Source organism: Alligator mississippiensis, chromosome 1 (assembly GCF_030867095.1).
Source record: "Alligator mississippiensis isolate rAllMis1 chromosome 1, rAllMis1, whole genome shotgun sequence".
Taxonomy (NCBI): domain Eukaryota; kingdom Metazoa; phylum Chordata; order Crocodylia; family Alligatoridae; genus Alligator; species Alligator mississippiensis.
The window spans coordinates 196,510,689-196,533,423 of NC_081824.1; the positions used below are offsets into that span (position 1 = coordinate 196,510,689).

A 22,735-nucleotide genomic window follows, 5' to 3' on the forward strand; every position below is an offset into this window, starting at 1 on the left:
AAATTTGACAGCATTTCCCAGTAGGCAGGAAGATGCACTAAAATAGCAATCACCTGATTACAGCAGTATAACAAACTGCAGCAAAAATTCTTAAATTTACAGCATCTTAAAGAATGCTAGATTACATGGAGTCTGGAAGTACTGCAAAGCAGAACAGGTCCTCAACTAAGCAATGCACAACTGTCTGCAAAATTTACGGATACTCCATGAAAAAAGAAGCTTAGCCATAAAAACCCATGGCGTTTTTTGCCTTCTGTAAAAACAGAGAGTTACCACAGAATCCCAGGAAAAAAGGTGGAGGCAACTTTAAAAGACAAATGGAGCAGAGCAGATCCACCTGCTGTCTAAGGAGGAATGCAACACCCTGCATGCAACTCTGCACATGTGCTGAGCATAGCATGCAAGGTCATTTTCCTCAGCATGCATGCACTGGGGCCAGAGCTGGGGAGGGGAGGCAGAAGCTGTTTGCAGCCTCCTGGCTGCAGCTGGCCCCAGCTCTGGGTAGTTGCTGCCAGCTGGGAGCGTGGGCTGCTCCCAGCAGGTGGCAGGTGGGTGCAAGCAGCCCGGGATACCTGGCAGCAGCTATCCCAGAGCCTGGGCTGGCTGTAGCCGGGAGGCTACAAACAGCTGCTGCTTCCTGGCCCTGGCCCCAACAGGTACAGTGCCAGCACCTGCTGCTTTCCCAGAGCTAGGGGCTGGGAGGCAGCAGCTGTTTGCAGCCTCCCGGCTGTAGCAGGCCCAGGTTCTGGGTAGCTGCTGATAGCCATGGAGCCTGGGCTGCTCCCAGCAGCTGGCTGGGAGGATGGAAGCCCTGCTGCAATCAGCCCGGGCTCCATGGCTAACAGCAGCTACCCAGAACTTGGGCCAGCTGCAGCCGGGAGGCTACAAACAGCTGCTGCCTCCCGGCCCCAGCCCCAGCTGCCTCCCAGCCCCAGATCCAGGGGAGCATTGCCAGTATCTGCTGCTTCCTGCTGTGCTGCCCTTGCTGCCATTTCTGCAGAGTAGCATGTGGGACCCGGTGCGACAGGGCACAGTGGGGGGTGCAGATAGCTGCCTGCTGCTCCAAGCTCCCCGCTGCCCTGGCCACACTTTCCCTGCAGGCAGGGGCAGCAGCAAGGGGCACAACCCTGTGTGCTGCCTATGCTGCTCCTGTGCACACAGGGTAAGTGCGACTGGGGCAGCACGGAGCTTGCAGCAGGTTGCACGTGCTGCACTCCAGAGGGTCTGGGGGAGGGCAGCAGGGCCGGGAGCACAGTGTGTGCAACCCACAGCGGCAGCATACTTTGAGCCTACATTCAATATTTAAGTTCGACCTTTTTTTACTGCCAAAGACGGTACTGATTTCAGGAGAGATTTCAGAGAAGAATCTCAGTTAAGAGATTTCATATAAATAAAATGGGAGAAAGAGAAAAGCTTCTTTCCAGAATGAATGTTCATTTAGCTTTCCATTTTTTACATGATTTAACATTATTAATCATTATTACATTATTTTAATTCCCCAGGTTTGGCTGCTAATAAGTATACCAGGCCACTTCCCAAAAATTCTTGAACCCACTTTTCTTAGCTTCAGTGGCAGAAAAAGGGGAACTGTCAACATCTACAGAGTTCCATTTATAAAAGGGATACAATGTGAAGAAAGGTGGGTCAGAAGGGCTAGAAAGCATCATTTTTCCAGTGCTTTGAAGCTCATTTTTAAGCTTTAACTTTGAAACTGAAATTTATTCTAAGGTTCTTTGTATGTCTGCTGTCCTTTAAAGTTAAGATGTTATGATCTAGGTATCATAAGCCTCTCCTTTATTTCATTAATACCTCAAACATCATTTGAACAGTGTCAATCCAGAAAAGTGTAATAGAACAGTCAAATCAATTCATCTCAACCAACTATGAGGCTGAGGCCCCCTCTACACATTATACTTAAGGCGTGATTAACCACACACTTATTCCTTAAGTTGTGACCCAGCTACACATTCAACCAATTAATGGCATAATAAAACAAGCAATAAGCTACACAGTTATTTCACATTTTTGTAAAATAACTTTGTAACTTATTCCTTGTCTTAAGGGGGAAAAAAATCCACAAAAAATGGGGAACAACTTTGTAGCTTTTCTAATTATGCCATTAATTGAACATGTAACAAAGTGCTCTTCTGTGGCTGGGAACCCCATCAACTGAAGGGCTCCCAACCATAGGCTGTGCCACCTACTGCCAGCCCTGCAGCTGACAAGGTGCGTAGTGGTGGTAGCATTGTCAGATGTGAAGCTGGGCCAATGCTGGGAACGCTGCCTCCACTGTGAGCCTTGCGGAGGCCTGTTAGCTGTGGAATACGGAACCAGTGCAGGGGGAGCCCGTAATTATGATACCAGCATTACCTGGTACCTACGATAGGGCACAACATGATCTAATCCACAATTACGCCTCCTGCCATGCATGTAGATTGCACATTAGATTCCACTGCACCTTTATCAGCATGTGTAGCGGGGCCCTAAGTCACCTTTGAAGGTAAACAATACTAATGATTCTCTTTTGCAGCAATGATTTTTCAAATCTTGTTACCTTGAAACAAATTTAACTAGTTATGTTACAAAACGTCATAAACCTATATCGGTTCTGGCCAGGCATCACTCAATTTGAAATTTCTAATTCCACTGGAAACTCATAGCTTGTTGAATTCAAATGTCTCAGACCTGACATAATTTGGACTCAGACCAGGACACAACACTGAAACCATTTTATTGGCACTGAGGAATGATCTCCTTGTTTATAGCACACAAAACTGCCCACTACCTGTCTCATCTGAGAGAGAGGTTGCAGAGGTCTAGAGTAATATGCTAAAATGGTCTGAGTTCCTCCTTGAGTAATGCACCCATCAAGCACTGACAGGAAATTCCACCTCCAACACTAAAGCCCTCACTTCTGGAGTCCTGCAGAGATCAATTCTCTCTCCCTCCTTAACCTCTACGAAATGAATAGGTCAGACAACATTGACTCATGTGCCTGCAGTAATCAGATTACACACACCACTACCTATCCTTCATTACACACAATCCCATTACCAACATTAAGAAGGCCCAGTGCTTGCATGAGATGAGGTCAGAGGTGAACAACCAGCTGAAGCTGAACTGGAGCATGGTAGAAGTGATGCTGGGGAGGCAGATGAAAGCTTTTTGAAGAGCTAGCAAGTCGTAGTACAATCTCCCTTTGCTCAAACATATATGCACATGCAACTGGTCAACAGTTCAGTCAACAGCTTTGGGGTATTCTTTGATCTCTTACCAGTGCTAAACTCCCTCATAGTGAGTACTGATTGAAGATGGTGATATTATCTCTGGTTGTCTAGAAGATTCCTTCCCAATACAGGTGAGTAGAGATTTGCTTTGCAGCCTGTCTATAGCAGAAGTTATCGTATAATAGCCTAGCGTGAGACTACACAGCACTCTAGTTTCTTCACACTGACTCCCTATGCAAACACTCCGTATGTGTCAAATGCAAGGTAGTTTACTCTACCCAGCAACAATAATCTCTGAAGATTTAAGTGTGTATAACTTCAAAATGTACATGAAATAAGGTACTGAGTGTGTGTCCATCAAAACCATAATGGTCATAATTATTCATGTTTATATGTGCCTGTTCATTATTTTTTTCAAATTTAAACGTCTACAAAGCAGTGTATAAAATACACTGAAACCTAAAACAACAAGTATTAAAATCTTACACAACAGGCTCTTGAAAATTAAAAAGAAAAAAAAGTATGTTACTGCCATCTGTGGTCAATCCTCTTTGTGACATGGCAAAACACAAATGCTGCATTCACTTACAACTTCCAATATCATTGCTTATCCAAATGCCAATGATCTAAACAGTTCCAAAGCTGCAAACTTTATATAGTAAATCCCTCCCTGTTTAGAAATGATGGCTGTATCTGTCACTACAAGGGCAGCTGAGTTATACAATGGATAGTCTTGTGTTTCATTTTGAAACTGAGAAGTGTTTTCATATACAAGTAGGTCTCAATCAACAAAAAGAACATCTAGGTCAGATTAACTAAATCTCTAGGGTCTGTACGATAGTCCATATTTGTGGCTTATCTCTTACCATCTTAATGAACTTTAAACATTCTGTATAGCAGGGAACAAACATTCTACAATGCACCAAACTAAAATACAGAATCCCAAGTGCTACAACCTAACAAAACTTCAATAAAATACCAATTACCTTAATTATTTTTCCTTTTCCAGTTAAAATACTTTATCACTATTTATATTTTAGCAGCACATACAGTACATGCATAAAAATAAAAGTATATGCTGTTTGTGCATCTTAGTTTCTTTTCTATCAGATTTTATTTTACTTTTAAGAAAGGTTGTACAGTGACAAGCAACTTATGCCCCAAATATAGGATCTATAAATCCACAGGCAGTTTCCTCAAGTTTTCTCTTTGGCAACCCAAGCAACAGTATTGTGACAGTTATGAAAATCAGAAAGTGACAGATGAAACTAATAGCAGTATGGTTTAACTCATCACTCTGAATTGTAGAAAAATTAATGCACTACATTATTTTTCATTAGTTTCACACTAAAAAAAAGGGACCTTTTAAGGCTCAGGGGTGTACATTATTTTATAATGTATAAATGCTACTATACAAATTCAATCACTGATTCCATGCATTTACACAGAGGGAAAAAAAGTGGCAACAATCAGAAGCAGTGGTATATTTTATACCGCAGGCCAGAACTCTGAAGACCCATTTTGACACCTGCACGATGAAGTAGCATCTGGATATACAGTCTTTTGATATCTGCCAAGCCTATAACAACCATCCCCAAAAGATGCTACAGAACGATGGCTGAAGGTAATGTTACAGGTAAATAATTCTCTGTCCTGCTAGGCCTTTTCTTCCATTTTTCTGCAGCCCCAAACATTACAACAAAGTGAGGAGGAAACAAAATTTTGGAAAGATATCATTAAAGGTAAAGCCGAATCTTAACTGGGTTTAATTAGGTAAAACCTAATCTTAATCTTCACCTTTTAAATCTTTCTTTTTTTCTATCACAGAAGCTCAAGATTATTTTAGCTATACCTGTATAATAACTAGCCTGCCATCAAGACCTAGCCCAATTCTAGAAACTCTACCTGTTGCTTTAACTTTTTATGGCATTTTTCAGACAAAGGCATCCATCTGTTCAGAGCTGAAAAATCCTGCAATAGTACGAAACAGCTGAGCAGGCAGTTTTCTGTTGAATTACATCAGACTATATACCCAAGACTTGCATTAACAGTACCAAAACAGCTACTACATTTTCATGCTACATTGATGTCTTCCTAATGATCTTAAACTCCTTTGAATAGACATCTTTAGATAGAAATATGATGCATTTCGTTTCTATCTTTAACCCTGGCTTCCAACATGGATGCAACCACAGCACATGTATATATAAAGTTCTGAATCTAAAAAAAAAGAATGCCAAGGACTATAGCTCTAATTCCATTATGATCTCTGCAAAATCTTGCTCAATTCCATGAAGTTCTAATGAAGTCAATGGGGGCTCTGCTCTGGGATTCACCTGCCTGGATGTTTTTGTAGGATTAGGGGTTGAGACTTTCCAGATGCTAAAAGTTATATACTAATGTTTTCATTACTTGAGCTCATCTGATCTTCCACCCAGGCTACTTCATCAGATGCTTACAAAGTTAAGGTACAATGCTTGTGGTACAACATTTTGGCTGGGCCAAGTTATTAAATTAATCTTAACTACGTTTCTGCTGCATGAAATGCAGAGTTAGGCATAATAAATCATAATACCAACAAGTATTTCGCCACCTTCAACTAGCCAAACGTTACTTTAAAATACTACATTTGCACAGTAAAATACACAAGAACCAGACACTTTCAAACTTAAGGTTGTACACACAAGTTTAACTCAGCCCTCATGCATGCAATAATCTTAATTACATGTAAATTTTGTTTCTTAAATATAAAATCATAAAACCATTTATCTATTAGTACCACTGATAAGTACATCTAGAAAATGTTAATGTGATAACTTAAAATTTTCACCACTACCCATATCAACATATTATACTACTGAAAACACTCTACGGTGTGGTTACGCTAGAATCACTAAATAGTACATTTTCCTTGTGGAATGAATCCTGACACACGTAAATTTTTAATCTTGGAAAATGCTGCTTTGCTGGTTTTCAGAGGCAGTTTCTTTGGAGGAACTACAGAAAACAAGAAGTAGGACTTGCTTTCTGCTTTAATCTTGACAGTCAGATTTCTTAGAAAGCAGCTCTATGGGACAGGCAAATTGGAGACTGCTGGACAGCAGGGAATATCTACATGCTCTTTTTCTGAGAGCTTTTGTTCAAAGACTATAAACTAAGTTGATTAAGAACATATCTTGACTCCACGCCATTGAATACAACTCTAACAGGAAGCCAACTAGGAAGGCCCTTACATTTGCTGTTACTTAGCAATCATCAACAATTCTATTAAGCAGCCTAGCATACTAAATTTTAAGTGTTAACTCTGTATTTTTTGTATGATGACCACCAGGAACTGAGAGACATTTAATTTACTTTACTGAACTTTGCAGATATGCAAAATTCTCTCTTAAGTGATTATATTTATTAGTTTATAGAAACGCAACAAACACATTCACTGTGTGATGTGTGAATGACCATGATTCAGTCTAATAAAAGACTATTTCCTTTGGTACAACAACGTGCTCTTCCACTAACACTTCTGCTTGGGATGGAGAGCAAGAAACATGAAAGCAAACCTAGGAATATTTTCAAAATGGTTACTTCCCAAATATCAAATGGTTCCACTTCATTAATTGGAACAGCAGCAGTTGCTGCCTTAACAATGTAGACCAGGGATGACAAACTTATTAGGCTGCAGGTCAGACTGATCCAGTTTGGGTGAGAGGCGGGACAGTGAGTGATGGGACAGAGCTAGGACCCCACTGCCCCCTTAGAGCTGTGCAGGGAACAGACTCTTCAGCCTCATGCCCCAATCAGACGATTGAGGCACAGGGCTTGGAAAAAGCTGCAGTGGGGCAGCTAGCAGGGAGCCCCCAGCTGGGCAGGGAATCCCCGCCCAGCTGGGGGCTCCCTGCTAGCTGCCCCACCAGTCAATCAGGGCAGGGGGCTGTGACCTGCCCCTCCCCTGCAGCTCATTCCTAGTTCCCTGCCCCCAATCAGGGAGCTGGGGCCAAGAGCTCCCTGCTGCCAGGACAGGGGGACATTGTCCCCACCCTGCTAGCAGGCAGCCCTCCAGCAACAGGGAGAAATGTGGCAGCCCCCACCAGCAGACAGCTGTCTCTTGGTCTGGTCCTCCTTGCCAGCCCCTTCACTAGCACCCAAGGGGAGCCTAGAGCTCCCCCTGCCTGCTGCAGAGGGCCGGTGCAGGCCCAGCGAGGGTGGGAACACATTTGCCATGAGCAGCAAATCTGCTCCCAAAACCCTGCACGTGTAGACGCCTGGCTGGGAGCGTTTTCTTGAGAGTAAACTGCTTCCAGATGAAATGCACGTGTAGACGCAGCCAGTGAGTAGCAACCCATTAGGCTTTTGCATCTAGAACACCTGCCTATCAGAAGTTAGCATGCTGAACCAACAGTATTAACAATTTTATCATTCTTAAAGAGTCAGAATTAGAAGAAAATGGCTGTGGGAGGTGACAAAACAATTTAGAAGTACTGTTAAGGAAACTAGTTATACTATCCAAAACTTTAGAAAGATTTCTGTTAAAATGTTATCCTTTTCAAGCCAAAAATATTTTACCAAACTTACAAAAAAATGTGAAAAATTACTCACCCCGAATATACCTTTAAGAAACCACTTTAGATCAGGGGGGAAAAAAATAGGAAAAATAAAACGAAGTCCTGAAAGGATGCAAAACCCCACGAAATTCAAAATGTGGTTTGTGTATATGGAACTAACTAAAACTCTAAATTCTATTTTTGTTTCCAATAAATAGAGAACCAAAGAGCATTACAGAAAAACCAATAGCACTGACAGTGAGATAATTGAACAGAAAAAGTTGCATAGTAGTCCTTTTCCCAGACATCCATTAAACATCTTTTCTTTGGATAGAAATGGTTCAAATTATTAATTCTTTTGCATTAACAGCAGCAACTTAAAATCCACTGAAAACTGCTCATTTGAGATGTTTCACCTTTTCAAAGTGATCAATATTATAACCTCAGAACAGCATGCCCTGAACTTGTAAGTAAATGCAAATAAATACATATTTTATATACATAAAATATATATTCATGTATCCATATTTTAACTTTGTCCTCATCATGCTCCAGGCTGCAAGCATGGGGTCCCAAAATTAGTCTTGGGAGCTAAATTTCTGATGTCAAACAGATAGAATCATTCTTATACTACCTACATTATTAAACACTAAATTCTATTGCTGCAAATCAAGTAACATTTTTCTCCACCAGTTTTATCTGCAATATAAAAATCAACATGAGACTCAATTTTATGATGTAGATTATTACAGAAAGCAATCTGGATGAAAGAGGGTTGTAATCTCTCAATCTCAAACCTAGAAATATTTTCATTGTTTTTATGGTAGATTAAAATCAGGGGCAATTCGTATCTTGAAGTCTGTTGACAACAAAATGCATGTCACAATTTGTGCTTACATCAGTTTACTGCCACAATTTTACTAAACATCTGTTGAAACATGCACAGTATTCTTTAAAATTAATTTTTATTATACATTAATCCATGAGAGTTCATTTCCCAGGTTTTGACTTTCACCAGCTACTGAATTTTAAAATATTTTCATGTCCTCATATACTACGTACACAGCTTTACTGCAATAGATATAACTCTAGAACAGAAGATAAGATTTCTGCACAAAGTACAACTCAAGCCTGGTTAAAAGGTTTATTTTTCTACAAAATAGCCAATGGCCCACATAAGATTCAGATATTGTAATGGATGGCATGATATAAGTCCACTGCTAGTTCACAAACACCTCAGAAATCGTTTAGATACCCTAGGTTATTAAGAGGTTTTATATAAAAAGATAAAGTTCAATAAAAAGTTCTGCCAGGGAGGTGGTGATATAAGGTTGGCAGATAAAACAGGGTTAAATAAGAATTCTTAATGAGCTCTCCAAAAAAGTTAGTAAAGGTTTCCCTCCTGGGGATTACTGAAATGGTTAACAACAGTGGGACTGCTTTGGAATAGAAGCTTTCCTCTTTGCCTTCTCTGTGGACAACATGCAGGGAATGCTGCAGAAACTAAACTAAAAGGGGAAAAGATGTGACACTGATCTAGGCATCATCTATTATAAGAAAGTTAACAGGTGTATACAATGAGGAGAAAATCTTGAATGTCTTTGGCTTCACTGGCTCCCTTAGACAGGCAAAAAGCTGAATTGTAGGAGTTAGTGATGTTTTGCAATAAAAGGCAGCAAGTACAGATCAGATAAAATGGCTATATAGGGAGGGCTTAAAGGAGATGAACCTCTCTGAAGCCACTCATCAGAAGTCATGCAAAATTAAAGACGATATTTTTCAGATACTTTCCTGCTTCTATCTCAAGGTAAATGGAAGCCAGACTGGGGTAACTTACTCTGGAATGTCTTCACAAGGTGATTAATGATGTCAACCTCGCCTGCAACTGGGATACAGCTATAACAACATCATGTAAGTGCACACTAGAAAGGAGAGTCAAGTCTTAATAGCTGCCATCAGTTTGGCTTCCACGTGTCCAATGAAAATGGTCCAACTCTAGAACACATGAGATAGGATGCCTGCACTGGCACCTAGAAGCTCCAGTTTCCAAATTGTGATGAGGTTTGACTTATGGATGTTTAGCCACACCCAAAAGTCTGGAACAAATGCAAGATAATTCAAATATTTTCCACTAGCTGGCTGGTGAAGATCAGGTCCTTCAGAAAGTCCAATCAAAAAACTTCTGCTTACTATCTTAAGTGTTATGAGTTGATGTTTGTGAGGGCTGCTTTCTCTTATAAAGATTTGCAGCTTTCTGGGTGGTTTCTTCAATCTCTTACAAGGTTGAAGAGGTTGAGAAGAAAGTTAGTAGTTTAACTATGATGGCTACTTGGATTTCTATTTTGGCACAGGTTCAGGATTGCCCTTGAGTTACTTAGAATATGCAGGACCTCATCAGTCTTAGGGTTATGAAGCTCTGTTCCATCAAATGGAAAGTCCTCCACAGTATTTCATACCTCCTAAGGAAAGCTGGAGCCCTGGAGATAGGATGTGTTATCCATCACTATGGCACAAGCTACTGAACAAGAAACTGTGAAAAGTGCACCCAAGGACACTTGTAAAAAGGTCTAGATAACCATTACTACTGCTTTATGCTTTAAAGAAATCAAAGGACAACTTGTCTATGAAGGAAGCCAGTTTTTCCCACACTCTAAAATTATTCTTAGGGACCACAGGAATTTAGACGGGAAGTGCGCTGCATGGCAGCTCCTTTAACCTTGCCGTCCATCTCCCCCCCCCCCCCCCCCCCCCCCCCGATTGGCAGAGGGGCTCCATCAGTCCCACTGCTCGCCCCTGACTGGCAGGGATACGAAAACCATGATTTTAAATATGCTGTGGCTTTTGCCTCTTGCTACTGAATGGCAGAGGGGCTCCAACAGGCAACAGCCCCGCCACTTGCTGCTGACCAGATGGGAGGCAAAAACCACAGCATATTTAAAACCATAGTTTTCACCTCCCAGCTGTCAGGAGCAAGCAGCGAGGCCAATGGGGACCCTATACCAATCAGCGGTGGAGGGCAGCGGGGGCACGCGGTGAAAACTGCAAGTTTGAAGGAGCTGCTGTGCAGCGCACTTTTGACACAAATTCCAGTGGTCCCCCAATAGCTGCATGGGTACAGAGAATGCCAGACTCAGGGCAAAGACTCTAGCATTTGCTGATCTTCGTAGCTGTAGAAGCCAAGGCTGCAGGAGTCTGCCAGGATTCATAATGGCCTCACTAACTGTTAGAATAACCTAGTTGAGCACTGCAAGATGTCCAATAGCTTGTGTGTGTGTGGGTTCTTCTGCTTCCTCCACAGAAATCCCGAAACTCTGGGCTATGCCTCTCTCCTCTCCCTCCTGTGCTCCCTGCCTAAAGGTTCATCTAAGAGGTAGTAGGAGAAGACAGCAGACCCCTGGGTGACAACACAGTGACTAGACCAGCATAGTGGACACCAGCATCAGGAACATTCTTCTTCTCTGGCACTGTCAAAGTCAATGAAGGCATAGGGTTGGAGATACGAGGTCTAACAAGTCTGAAACATGAAGCCCTGGAAGAAGTTGTGCTGTATAAAAGTGAAGCCTGCTCTGTGCAAGGCCAAACCAACGGCCATGTACAGAGATTTTCTCCTGGGAAAGTTGCTGCTCTCCCAGTAGAAACCAAGGAGTGTATAGACATACAACATTTTCCTCCCAAAGAAGCAATGGCTGCTCAGGAACAACAAGGGTTAAATGACTACTGCAGACTAGGAGACTGCAGACTAGGAGGAGGAAAGAAGAGGTGGAGAGGTCTACTGGGAGAGCAAACATCTGTACACATACCTTTTTTGAGAGAAGCTGCAGCACAGTTCTCCAGCATCCCAGGGTGCTTTACTCGCACGCTCCCCCCCTCCACAAATCCACAGAAACTGTGGGACATTCAGGCTGGACTCTATTGCTCCAACCAAGCTGGGAGCCCCTTCACAATCCTCACATTGTGGTGCAGAAAGACACAACCTGTGAGGCAGTCTAGGTCAGCCGAGATGTGTGCGCAGGAACCCCCTGGCTGCACTGCAGTTTGGCATGCAAATGTCTGAGCAGATGTTTCCAGTTAACTTTTTCTACCAGGAAAACTAACCCAGGAGAATTCTCCCAGCTCATCTGAACATGTGTAAACAACTCAAGTCTCTTTAGGTTAGTAGAAGCCACATACTGAGCCACACAACCTCTCCTTTTTCTTTCTTTCCTAGCGAGGATTCAATAACCCCCCAAAGCATGAAGAATCTGGAAAAATACTACCAATTTGCTAATACTATTAAAAATGTAAACTTCTATTTGTATTTCATATAAGAATTATTAAGGGATTGTGTATGGTAGTTAAAAGTATTTTATTTTTACAGTATAATAGATATGTAGACTGCTTTAAAGACAAAAATGACAAGTTCCTTTCTTGAAGGATTTATATTTAATTTAGATTGCTGTACAACCTGGTGGCACTGCAAAGAAGGTGGGAGGAAACCTAGTGTCAGAACTGAATTTACTTGCACATAAAATCTGCCTAACCTACTCTTGTATTGCATACCTTTTAAAGCAAAGTTCTTTGGTGCCATTTTCAAAATTCAAATTACTAGTCAGCTGCTGACAACGAAATTTTGCATGAGTCCAAATAAGATCTTGCATGAAGCCCATGGAAAGCTATCACTTTCCTTTTTGTAAGGGAAAGCCACAAAAATCATCCTAGAAAAAAAATTAAGGTCATCGTAAACTAGGTATGCTCACATGACCAATATTCCATTACTAGGGTACAGCTGTGTAGGTCTTCCTTTGGACCAAGAAAAACACTAGGGATAGAATTAAAAATTAAACCTTGGTCAATTTTATTGCATTTCAAGCATGAAAAGTTTTAAAGTTACTCTATTATATAATAATATTATTATAATATTATTATTATTTATATATAATATTATAGAATACAATATTAATATAATACTATATTATATCCACTATATAATAGATAATGAGCATGGGGCCAATGAGCACAGCTATAAACCTAATATCAAAATTTTATCCATTACTTCCAGATCCAAAAATGATGAAAATAGGAAGAAGTGTTTTAGACTCCTATTTCTCAAAAAAACACAAACGTCCCCCAAAGCAGATAAGACACTCATAGTTTAGTTAGACAGTAGACTAAAAAATGCTTTGTATAGTCATTTTTCCCTAAAAAGTTCCAATGGAGTTTGGAATGAAGAATGAAAGAAGAGAAACTGAGGTTAGATCAAATGTTTTAAGATTACTAAATCATGAAACTACTGAAAAAAGTAGAGCCAGTGTAGGTTTATTTAGCAAATCTGCTTCCTTCCTGAATTCTGAAAAGGTACTTTGCACCTGAAAGTTTGTCTAACATATCTCCCAACTACTCAGTTGGTCCAATAAAAGATTTTCCCCAAAAAACAGAAACAAAAAAAATCTTACATCTCTGAAAATACAAATAGTTTTGGCATGGCTAAAATTATAAGTCTGCTAGTTTTATGTGAAAAAAATTCCTGGGCTAGATTCAAAGAACTCCAGGAGGTTGGGGTGGAGATGAAACCACCCTCTGGGTCTCCTATCACCCTTTCATAGGCTACTCTTGGAGCTTTTGTACTTTGTAAAAAAATACCTCTATATGCATGAATACAGAGAATGAGAAGTACCCAGCCTGGCAACCTCTCAGGAGGCAGGTTTCAAATCTCCTCTGGCAAGGAAAGGAACTGAATCTAGGTCTACAAAAATCTGGGTTAGTACCTTAGCCACTAGATTACTGGGCAAAAAAAAGAGGGTGACTCTTCACTATTACTACTTCTTCCTCATACCACTTCGTGAATCTGGCTCTCCACTGGCTTTTCTAACAAAACTGAAATATTGTGGGTCAAATAGAAGACTGCATGTCTTTGAGTCAGAGCCAATTAACCTACCTATAGTACTGTACTACTACTATGTCATTAAAACACAGCAGCGAGGTATGTTTCAGAAAGACACTACCAGGCACAGAAAATGAGAAATGTAGACATGCCCTTAGACACCAAACATAAAAGCTTCCTCCCAATCAGCTACAGCCTCAAAGTAATAAAAAAAAAGTGAAAAATGGGTCTCATATGGGAAGTATCAAGGAGCCTTACCCTTAGGCCTTGCTACCTGTGCTGCCAATAACTGCAGTACTGCTTTTGGTATATTGTGTTCTCCACTGCTATGACAAGACACTCCAGATCCTGGCTACCACTAATTTTTTTATTAAAGCACAAACTCAAAAATGAATCGTTTAATCTTTGCAAATGATCAAAATGAGAATTAATGATATTAAACTTTGTAAGGAATAATGCGTTCTTGTATTTCAAAGAAGACAGCAGTAGGGTAGCTATCAGCAGAAGGAAAAAGGAAGTAGTAGTAGCAGTCTTCCAGCACAGCACATTTATATAAATCTTCTCATGAAAGGAGTGTTCTATTTTAGGATAGTTTAGTTTATACAATCTTTATTTGTATGAAATGAGGCCACTCTCATGCCATCTACCTCATCAATTTCAAGTGTTTACAAATAACATAAAAACAAGTACAAGAGGTCACATTACAAATGGTACAGCTCCATGTTTTCACTTGGAGATGCTAGAAAACAAGTTGCACTCAATTAACTTGTACCTTTCAAACTGAAGTTTTTTATTGCACTTGAAAATGAGAAATTCCATTTCAAAAGGATGAGGTTTTTCATTCTTTCATGAAGTTTCATCAGGTACATTCACATATCACTTAATACAGTCCTGAACACACACCACTGTACGAGTAAAATTTTCAAAAGTATGTAATTGACCAACTTGCAGAAGTGCTTTAGGAACTTAGAAATCTAAGTCAAGCTGAGCGTCAGCTGGATTTGGATGTGGGCTTGGGCTTCTAAATCTCTAAGTCACTTCTGAAAACTGCCACAAATCAGGTGCCAATTTAAGAGTGGCTGTAAAAGGGCTAACAATAGCCTGGAAGGGACAGAGACTAGCTGGCAGTCATTTTGTGGCACAAAATATTCCTGAAAAATCTAGCTTTAGGACATGACTCTGGAAAAATCTTTTGTTCTAAGATTTCCAAAAAATCCTAGAAAATTATTTGGGAGCATGTGGTATGCAAGAAAATATGGTATTTTACTTGATAATGTTGCTCTCGTTCAGTGGAACCTGCCTTTCTCCCAGAGATGTAATATGGCAACCATAATGCAATGGGCAATACCAGCTGCTGGGGGCTGATAGTAACACCATGGCTAGCTTGCATTGCGGTACTGTTATTTTGGGGCCTCCTTGGGAGCGGAACCTCTGGGAGAAAGGAAATAGCTAAGAAATGGGGTTTAAAACTAACAAAAAGAGGTTTTTTTTTCCACGCAGCACATAATTAAAATTGTGCAACACATTGCCACAGGATGAAATTCCTGAATGTCCTTGAGTTCTGTTATTAAGCAAGATGGTAAATAGTAAATCCTATTCACTTACTCTACAACCTTCATTGTTTTATAGATCATTTAACCTAAACGGTTCTCATGATCCTCTTTTGTTCCCCCATTCTGCTAGAGCAGGTGTACCGATAATGATTTTTTGAGCTGATACCCAGGGCCAATTATTAACAAGCCATATCAGCCAATACTGATCCAACTGCCGACATGCAGATTGGCAACTTGGAGAGCTGTGCCCAGCTGGTAAGTCTCTTAGGGGTAGGGGGCAAATTGGGGGAGTGGTAGAGGTGTGGGGGGCAGATCGAGGCACCTGTAGTGAGGGAGGGAGTGGGGCTGGTGCAGAGGCAGGCGCTGTCCAGCTTGGGCAGGGCAAAGGATCGAGTCACATGGCTCATCTGGGGGGATGGATCCTACTGCTATGTACACCTCCAGGGTAGCCATGGGAGGCATGTGCCCCCTGGATCTGTTCATGGGACAAGGGTGGGCTACCACTGTGGGCTGATGCTGAGCTCTTCTCAGTGGAGGGGCTGGGTCGGGGCTGAGCTTGGGTAGGCCACGGCAGAGCTGGAGTGGGGGGGGCCGGCCATATAGTGGGCTACAGCCCCGTAGCCCCCCTTCCCAGCGCCACCATTGCCTGCCCCAAGTGGGGTGTGTAGCGGTGGGATATGTCCCCCTTCTCCCTGTGCCCCCAAGAAGAGCCTCTCGCTGCTCCATTGCACACCCCACCCCACTCTGGCAGGACAACACCTGCCTCTGTCCCAGCCCCACTCTCTCCCTCATCACATGGGTCTTGATCTGCCACACACCAACACCCTTCTCCCCAAAACAGATTTACCAGTTAGACGCTGCTCTCCAAGCTGTCGGGCTGGCCGTGTGCATGCTGCGGCTGCGCACACGTACATGACATTTATCAGCAACATCAGCCAAAAAAAAGCCAATTGCCGATGTCAATTTTCCTTTTATCATTGCCTGCATGATATAGACTGATGTATCAGTGCACCTCTACCTGCCAGTTTTAAGTTGTAGCATATACCTAGTTTCTTGCTGAGCTATAGCAGTTAACATTTGGGGACTCTGATGTGATGTCATCTTCAAAGAAGCTATATACAATGGCTAAAGTTTTAAATACTGATATAGTTTCTCTTTGAAGGCAATTTTTGGGCAATTTCTGCACTTAACTTCTACAGACCAGCTTAAGCCACTAATACTGAAAATGGATTTAACAGCACTTCTGCCTCACTGTAGGCATGGACTATGAAACACTGCTCAACTGTTACAGAAAAAGTGTGTTAAGATTGGATCAAACCAAAAGTTTGACCAAAAATTTCTGAACCACTGCCAAAATATGTATTTTGGGAAGGGTGGCATATAAATCTAATAAATTAACACACATTTACACATGAATTCTATGCAATAAAAAACTAAGCAGCATAGTCAGCTAAAAGAAAATTCAACCTGATTAGAAACAACTTCCTTAGCACAGACCAGTGTGAATGGATGCCTGATCACAAAGTTCTGATAACAGGATTACCCATGATTAAAAAAAGCATAAACGCTAGTCTGAAAAATGTTAACAAACAATTGTTTAAATAAGGAACTGCGTCTGCAAATTCGCACAAACAGTATTAAGAGATGACCTAACATTTTAAACTGGGGACCACAATGAAGTAGTAGTCATAACCAGACTCTAACTTCTGTAAGGTGATGTAATACAATCATGATAACAGATCTTTAGAGCAGTTGTTCCTGATCTGTGGTATGTGTACCACCAGTGGTATGCAGACAAACTGTCAGTGGTACACATTAACAGATTTATTATAATTACTTTATATGACAAAAATGTGCTGGTGGTTCTTAAAGTTGTATCATTTTAAACTGGTGGTGTGCAATCTCTCAGAGTTTGGGAACCACTGCTTTAGAGAATAAACCTCCAAAGGCTACACTGAAAGGGACACACAAAAGGAGAAGATGGAAAGTACCAAAGTAATTTGAAGTTGCCTCCTCCATTCCTCTCACTGTGCTCAGCCTAGTCCCCAAGTATAAATTAAAGCAATCTAATCTAAATAATGTTGTTATAACAGTTGACAGTGATCAAAATGGTAGGTGAGGATTAACAGTATGTACCCATGCCATGCCACCTCTGGTCTGCTCATAAGGAGAAAGAACAGTGCTGGTGTTGTAACCTCACCAGTACTGAGGAATCCCCTCAAGCTTATGCATCAGCCATCTGCAGCAGAAGATTCTGTCATCATGAACCAAAAACATCAAACCAAACTACTAGGAAGCCTGTGGACAGAGCTGTTTCTTCAAGCCTGTCAAAATCAGAACCTGTACTCCATTTACCTCAGCACCACATAACTTACATCTCGGGGCACCAGATGCCTCCAGCCACCACGAACAGAATTCTCTTTTAATGCTACAAGCGCTGCCCCTCTGCCCTGTCTCTGAGATTTGTTCTCCTGAAATTTATATCTACATTTTCCCTTGTTCCTTTACCCTACCACTCTTATTTGAGTCTTGCTGATCCTCCCACAGTGGTTCTCAACAAAGGGGGGGATGAGAGATTTCCCCACCCACCCCAGCGGCCAAGCAAATGCCCCACACCCTTGCTGCACAGTCAGACTGGGAAGGGCTGTGGCACACATGCACTGTCCTGCCTCGGTAGAGTTCTCTGAGGACCCTAAAGCAAGTAAGAGAGCCATATGCAGCCCTTCCTGATACAACCCAACACTTCTCCCAGAAAGAGCATGGGAAAGTTCCAGCTGACCCAGACACCTGTTTCTGGGAGCTGCTATGCAGGATTGGACCAGGAAGGGCTGTAGCACCAGCCAGCTTTCCTCCCTGCTTTGGGGTTACCAAGGCCTGGTTGAGAATCACCGAGGTAAGCTGATGCAGCACAACAGTGGTTCTCAACTGGAGATGCCAGAAAATTCAAAAAAGTTGGGGAGAGGGTGCCCTGATTCCAGAAAGGTTGAGAGCCACTGCTCTAACACAACCTGCTATTATCCACATGTATAGTCTTCAGGTTTCCACGATTTCATCCTTGTCCTCCACAAAATGAATCTAGTTAATAATAAAATAATCTGTTGGGTTTTTTTAATTATAGGTTACCAGATATAGCCTCAATAACTCCATAACCTGAGTTTTTGTATATCTTCTTGATACCTCCTCCATGCCTTTCTGACTAGTTACTGTCACAACCCAAGGGTGTGATTTTTGTTTTGTGAGTGCTTCGGCACTGCTAAATTGTTCCCGCTAAATTGCAGCTTCTTTGCACGGTGGAGTTTTCTGCTGCAGAGGAGAACCCCGGTGCAAAAGAATTCCCGCCACCAGTAGCTTTCTTTGCAGGGTGCATTTCTTTGTTGCAGCACAGAAATGCACGTTGCAAGGAGTTCCCGCCATTCGTATTCAAATTTGTGCCCCACCATCGGCTAGTTCTAAATTATTCCTACGTGGCGGCTAGTGATTGGCTTGCTAGCCGTATAAAAGGCTTGCGTGGTTTCCGCCCAAGTTGGAGGACTCCACGAACACCAGGAGGAGGAGACTTCACACTGTGTGAAGATCTCTAAGCACTGTGGAGCCTATCGGACCCAGCGTATTTCAAGCAGGCAACAGGGGTCTGATCAGCCTCTAGCCTCTCCCCGTCACCGAGCGCAATCCTCGACGTATCCCTCTTCCCTGCGCGCAAAAAGGATCCACGGAGCCTAGCAAACTTCGTGTGAGTCTATTCAGAGCTCTCTACTTCGAGTACTTTCTTCGGTTGGCGCGACGGGCTCGCGGTTTAGAGCCTCCAACCCGATGGGCTAGAAGAATGTTCACGGGAAGGAACTCTAGTCCGCCTCTCTTCTTTTCTATCTGCAACTGTAATTCAAGCAAGTTTTCCTGCCTGCACCGTGACCATCTTCGGTGTAAGTAAAATAATCTTAAATTAACCATTAAGCGTCCGTGACTAATTCTAGCATGCCGCCTGTTTTCTCCGACCCAGCGTGCCCGGGCTGCTAGCCACAGCCCGCGCGGCGCGAAAAAGGGCCCGGATTGCTCCTGGCCCACACAGTTACATAACTGAATTTTGTTCAAGAGTTAGGACACAGCTGCAAGTCCTTTGGGGCAGTAACTTTTTTTTTTAATTTATGAAGTATATCGTACACATTTAGATTTTATAACACTAGGCTGAAGTAGTGATCTCCAGTAAGCAATAATGTTCCCCTTAATAGCCTCAGGTATTATTTTCTCCTTATTCCTCACCTCCACACTTCCTAAACAACAGCTTCCCATGGTAACCCTCAGCTTCAGTCACCATCTTTATTAACCCCTTAGATTTGTATAATCAGTGCTATTAGTTATGTTAGTCATATGACCACTCTAATGAGCAATGCACTTCTAAGAGGATGAAAGTGCATCCTGAAGGACAGTTCACAACAGGTATCATCTTTGGTGTTTGGCAGGAAAGCTCTTCAAAAAAGACTAGCTCATAAGGTGACAGCCCAATTTTATGAGAGAAGGAAGCAGCCAGCCAAATTCTGACCAATGAGAAGAGGAATTTGATTGAAAAAAATCTTGAGTTAGTGTAGGACATGTACAGCAGGCTACAGCCGTCACATACACTACACTATATGCACTGACTTCAGCATCTAAAAAAAACAAGAAAGGCAAACCAAACCAAAAGGAATTATAAAAACTGTCTTCAGATTAAAAAAAGATACCAATTTTAGGGCCATTTTTTTCTTTGTGGATAATTTTAACACTCATAGCCTTGGAGCCTGTTAATACATGCATAATGTCCACATACATGCTATAGATATATGTATACATTGCTATAAATTCAGATGTTTAAACAAGTCTGTTGTACCATCTCCTAAACACAGGTACATACTAAATACTCCTGATAATCTCTCTCTCTACAATAGGGGTTGGCAATCTGGATCTGGCCTAGTGGGAGCTCTCTCTGTGCCACAAGGGGGAGAAGTGGTGGGACTGGACAGATCCTAGTGTCTGCCTGTCTCTGAATCCATTCCGTTTCGCCTTGAATTTCAAGGTTTTGATGGAACGGCGTTTGTATCAAATTTAATTTAGATTCGAAACAGCTATTCTGTTTTGCTTCGTCAAAACAGCGAGGCTGTTTCAACTCTGTTTCCTCGTTTTGCTAGATCGGCCAGGGACAGGGAGTCAGCCAGCCCAGCTGGGCTGACTTCCCATCCCCGGTGCTGGATCGGGCCAGGGCTGGGGCTGGGACATCAGCCCAGCTGGACTGACTTCTGTCCCCAGCGCTATGGTCAAAATGTTGAAACGTTTCAAAAGTTGAAACTAGCCTTGTTTTGTTTCAAGGCTGTTTCGATCTCAAAATGAGTTGAAACAGTGTTGAAACAAAATGGCCAGCAAAATTTCGCACAGCCCTACTCTCTTTACCTGTGCTAGGTCAGACAGGTCTGAAAAAGGCTACTGACTACTGCTCTACGAAACTTAACCTAGAACAGTAGAAATTGTTTTTGCCTTTCTAGTTGATCAGTAGCCAGTAAGACTGAATAGTTGTTGAAAACACTTTGTTCAGAAGAAATCTAGTCCATATACATCCAGATTACATCAAAACTTCTGAATGTTAAATAAGACTAGGAAATCCTAATCCACTAAGCATAAAAAGACAAGCAGAACAGCCAGATGTCCATCTGGTCTCTTGATAACAGTGCTGGGGTTTACGTCAGAATCCCTGCCTCTTGCTGGTATTTAAACATTGTCGTCAACCACCACATTCTTATTCTCAATTCTTAAAGAAACAGCAAAGATAAATCGGCTACTATTTATAATGTGTTTACTGTCTGATTTATTTATAAAAAAATTAAAATGGCCTTTAGTCATGTGTTAAAAAAGAATAAATTAAACCCATGGGTTACCTTCAATGCAAAGAAATACTTTACACACATACAAAAGTCAGAACCTATGAACAAACTAGGAAACAAAATCCTCTTAGTTCCAATGAATCATGTGTTAAAGCACACACAGAAAAATCAAACATCTTATTTGCCTTTGTGCTCATTCTACGTCTAAATCTCCACCTTTTCCCCCATCGCCTTTCACTTTTCTCTTATACCAGTATACTTTAGTCACCCTCTTATTAAAATATTATTTTCCTGAAATGGCTCTTTTACTACTCATTATTGATATTTTTCACTTTTTTCTATTATTTGTATTTAAAAAGCTTTAAAAACACCAAAATCTTCACTACAAGAGTACTGCTTTCTTTTTCCAGAACTGTACACCATTTTCCAAAAGGTATAATTTTGTTCCACCAAGAAGTACTAGAGCATATCATCTCATTTTTTTTACGTAAGAAATTTTAATTCGGGTGAGGATTTCTGTTACCTCAAGTATAATTTTTCTTCAAAAGATCACCCCAAAATAACTTTCTCTTTAGGAAAGAGAAGGGTAGAGGAGTAAAGGAAGGCATGGAAGCCAGAACGTCATACATTCTGCACCCCCCCAAACAGTGTTAGTTAGATGAATAACGTAGACTTTAAGAGAAAAAAAAAAAAAGAAAAAACCCATACAAAACATAACCATGCTCAGAAGAAAAATAATCAAAATCTGAGCAGACTTTACAGCTGCCCTTTTGACTTATCAATTTCAGTAAGCAAAATTTCAATCAAGTCAAGATAAAATATACTAATCCTAAATAGACCAAGTTTGTCACCTACCACTTCCTATAAGCTGCTTACTATAGTAGGAAAAAAAAAAAAAAAAAAAAAAAAAAAAATCGCTAAATTAAATGCCAAACAGTAGCATACAGCACTTGTTCGGCTGATTAACTTGTAGACGAGCATTACAAATAAATCTAAGCCTGGTCTGCAGCAAATTAAATTCCAGTGTGTTTAAGAATAAAGTATTCCTTGGGAAAAAGGATTAGCAACTTTACACTCAGGAATGCTAGTTTAATTTAATTGTTTCACAGTTCAATATTTAATATGTAAATATCGTTTGGATATATAACAGTGAATTTGAGAAAGTAAGAAAACAATTTCAATACACAACTAGATTGCCTCTCTTTTGAACTGTAATTATACACAATAAAGAAGCTGGACGAGTTCTTTTTTTTCCCTTCATTACTGGAATTGAATTCTATTAACATGAATCAGAACAAATCTAATTAAAGGTTAAAAATTTAAAATGTATTCTAATTAAGAGTCTAAATAGTGGCATGATTAGAGTATGGTAGTTAAAATCCCACCTCAATGATCTTCTTGGCCTCGTCGTATTTTCCTAGTTCCAGGAAGGCAAAGAGGAGATCATGGAGCACACATATTTCACCTTGTTCTTTGCTGATGAAATCTATACCTATATAAAAGAAAATTCAGTGAATTTATCTGTTTAATATACAAAAAAAAGCTTTTAAAAAGAAGCACTAAAAATAATCTCAAAAAGATTCCATACAACTTACAAAATATTAAGTGCTAAAGGAGCCATTTTCTGAAAATAGACACTAAGAATGATTACAAAAATATTACGTGATTCTTTGTAAGCTTGATATTTGACTCTTATTTCAAATCTTTTAAC

The 22,735-nt window shown here is 41.0% G+C and overlaps 1 protein-coding gene across 5 annotated transcripts in view; it reads right to left on the reverse strand.

The window, feature by feature from the left end:
• The window catches only part of LRPPRC (leucine rich pentatricopeptide repeat containing), a 159,890-nt gene that overhangs the window by 50,190 nt on the left and 86,965 nt on the right, over positions 1 to 22,735 (reverse strand). For all 5 annotated transcript variants that reach the window (XM_019483263.2, XM_006274201.4, XM_014598074.3 and 2 more), the window contains exon 25: positions 22,410 to 22,516. In XM_019483263.2, coding sequence (XP_019338808.2) covers positions 22,410 to 22,516 — 107 coding nt within the window. The remainder of the gene's footprint in view (positions 1 to 22,409; positions 22,517 to 22,735) is intronic.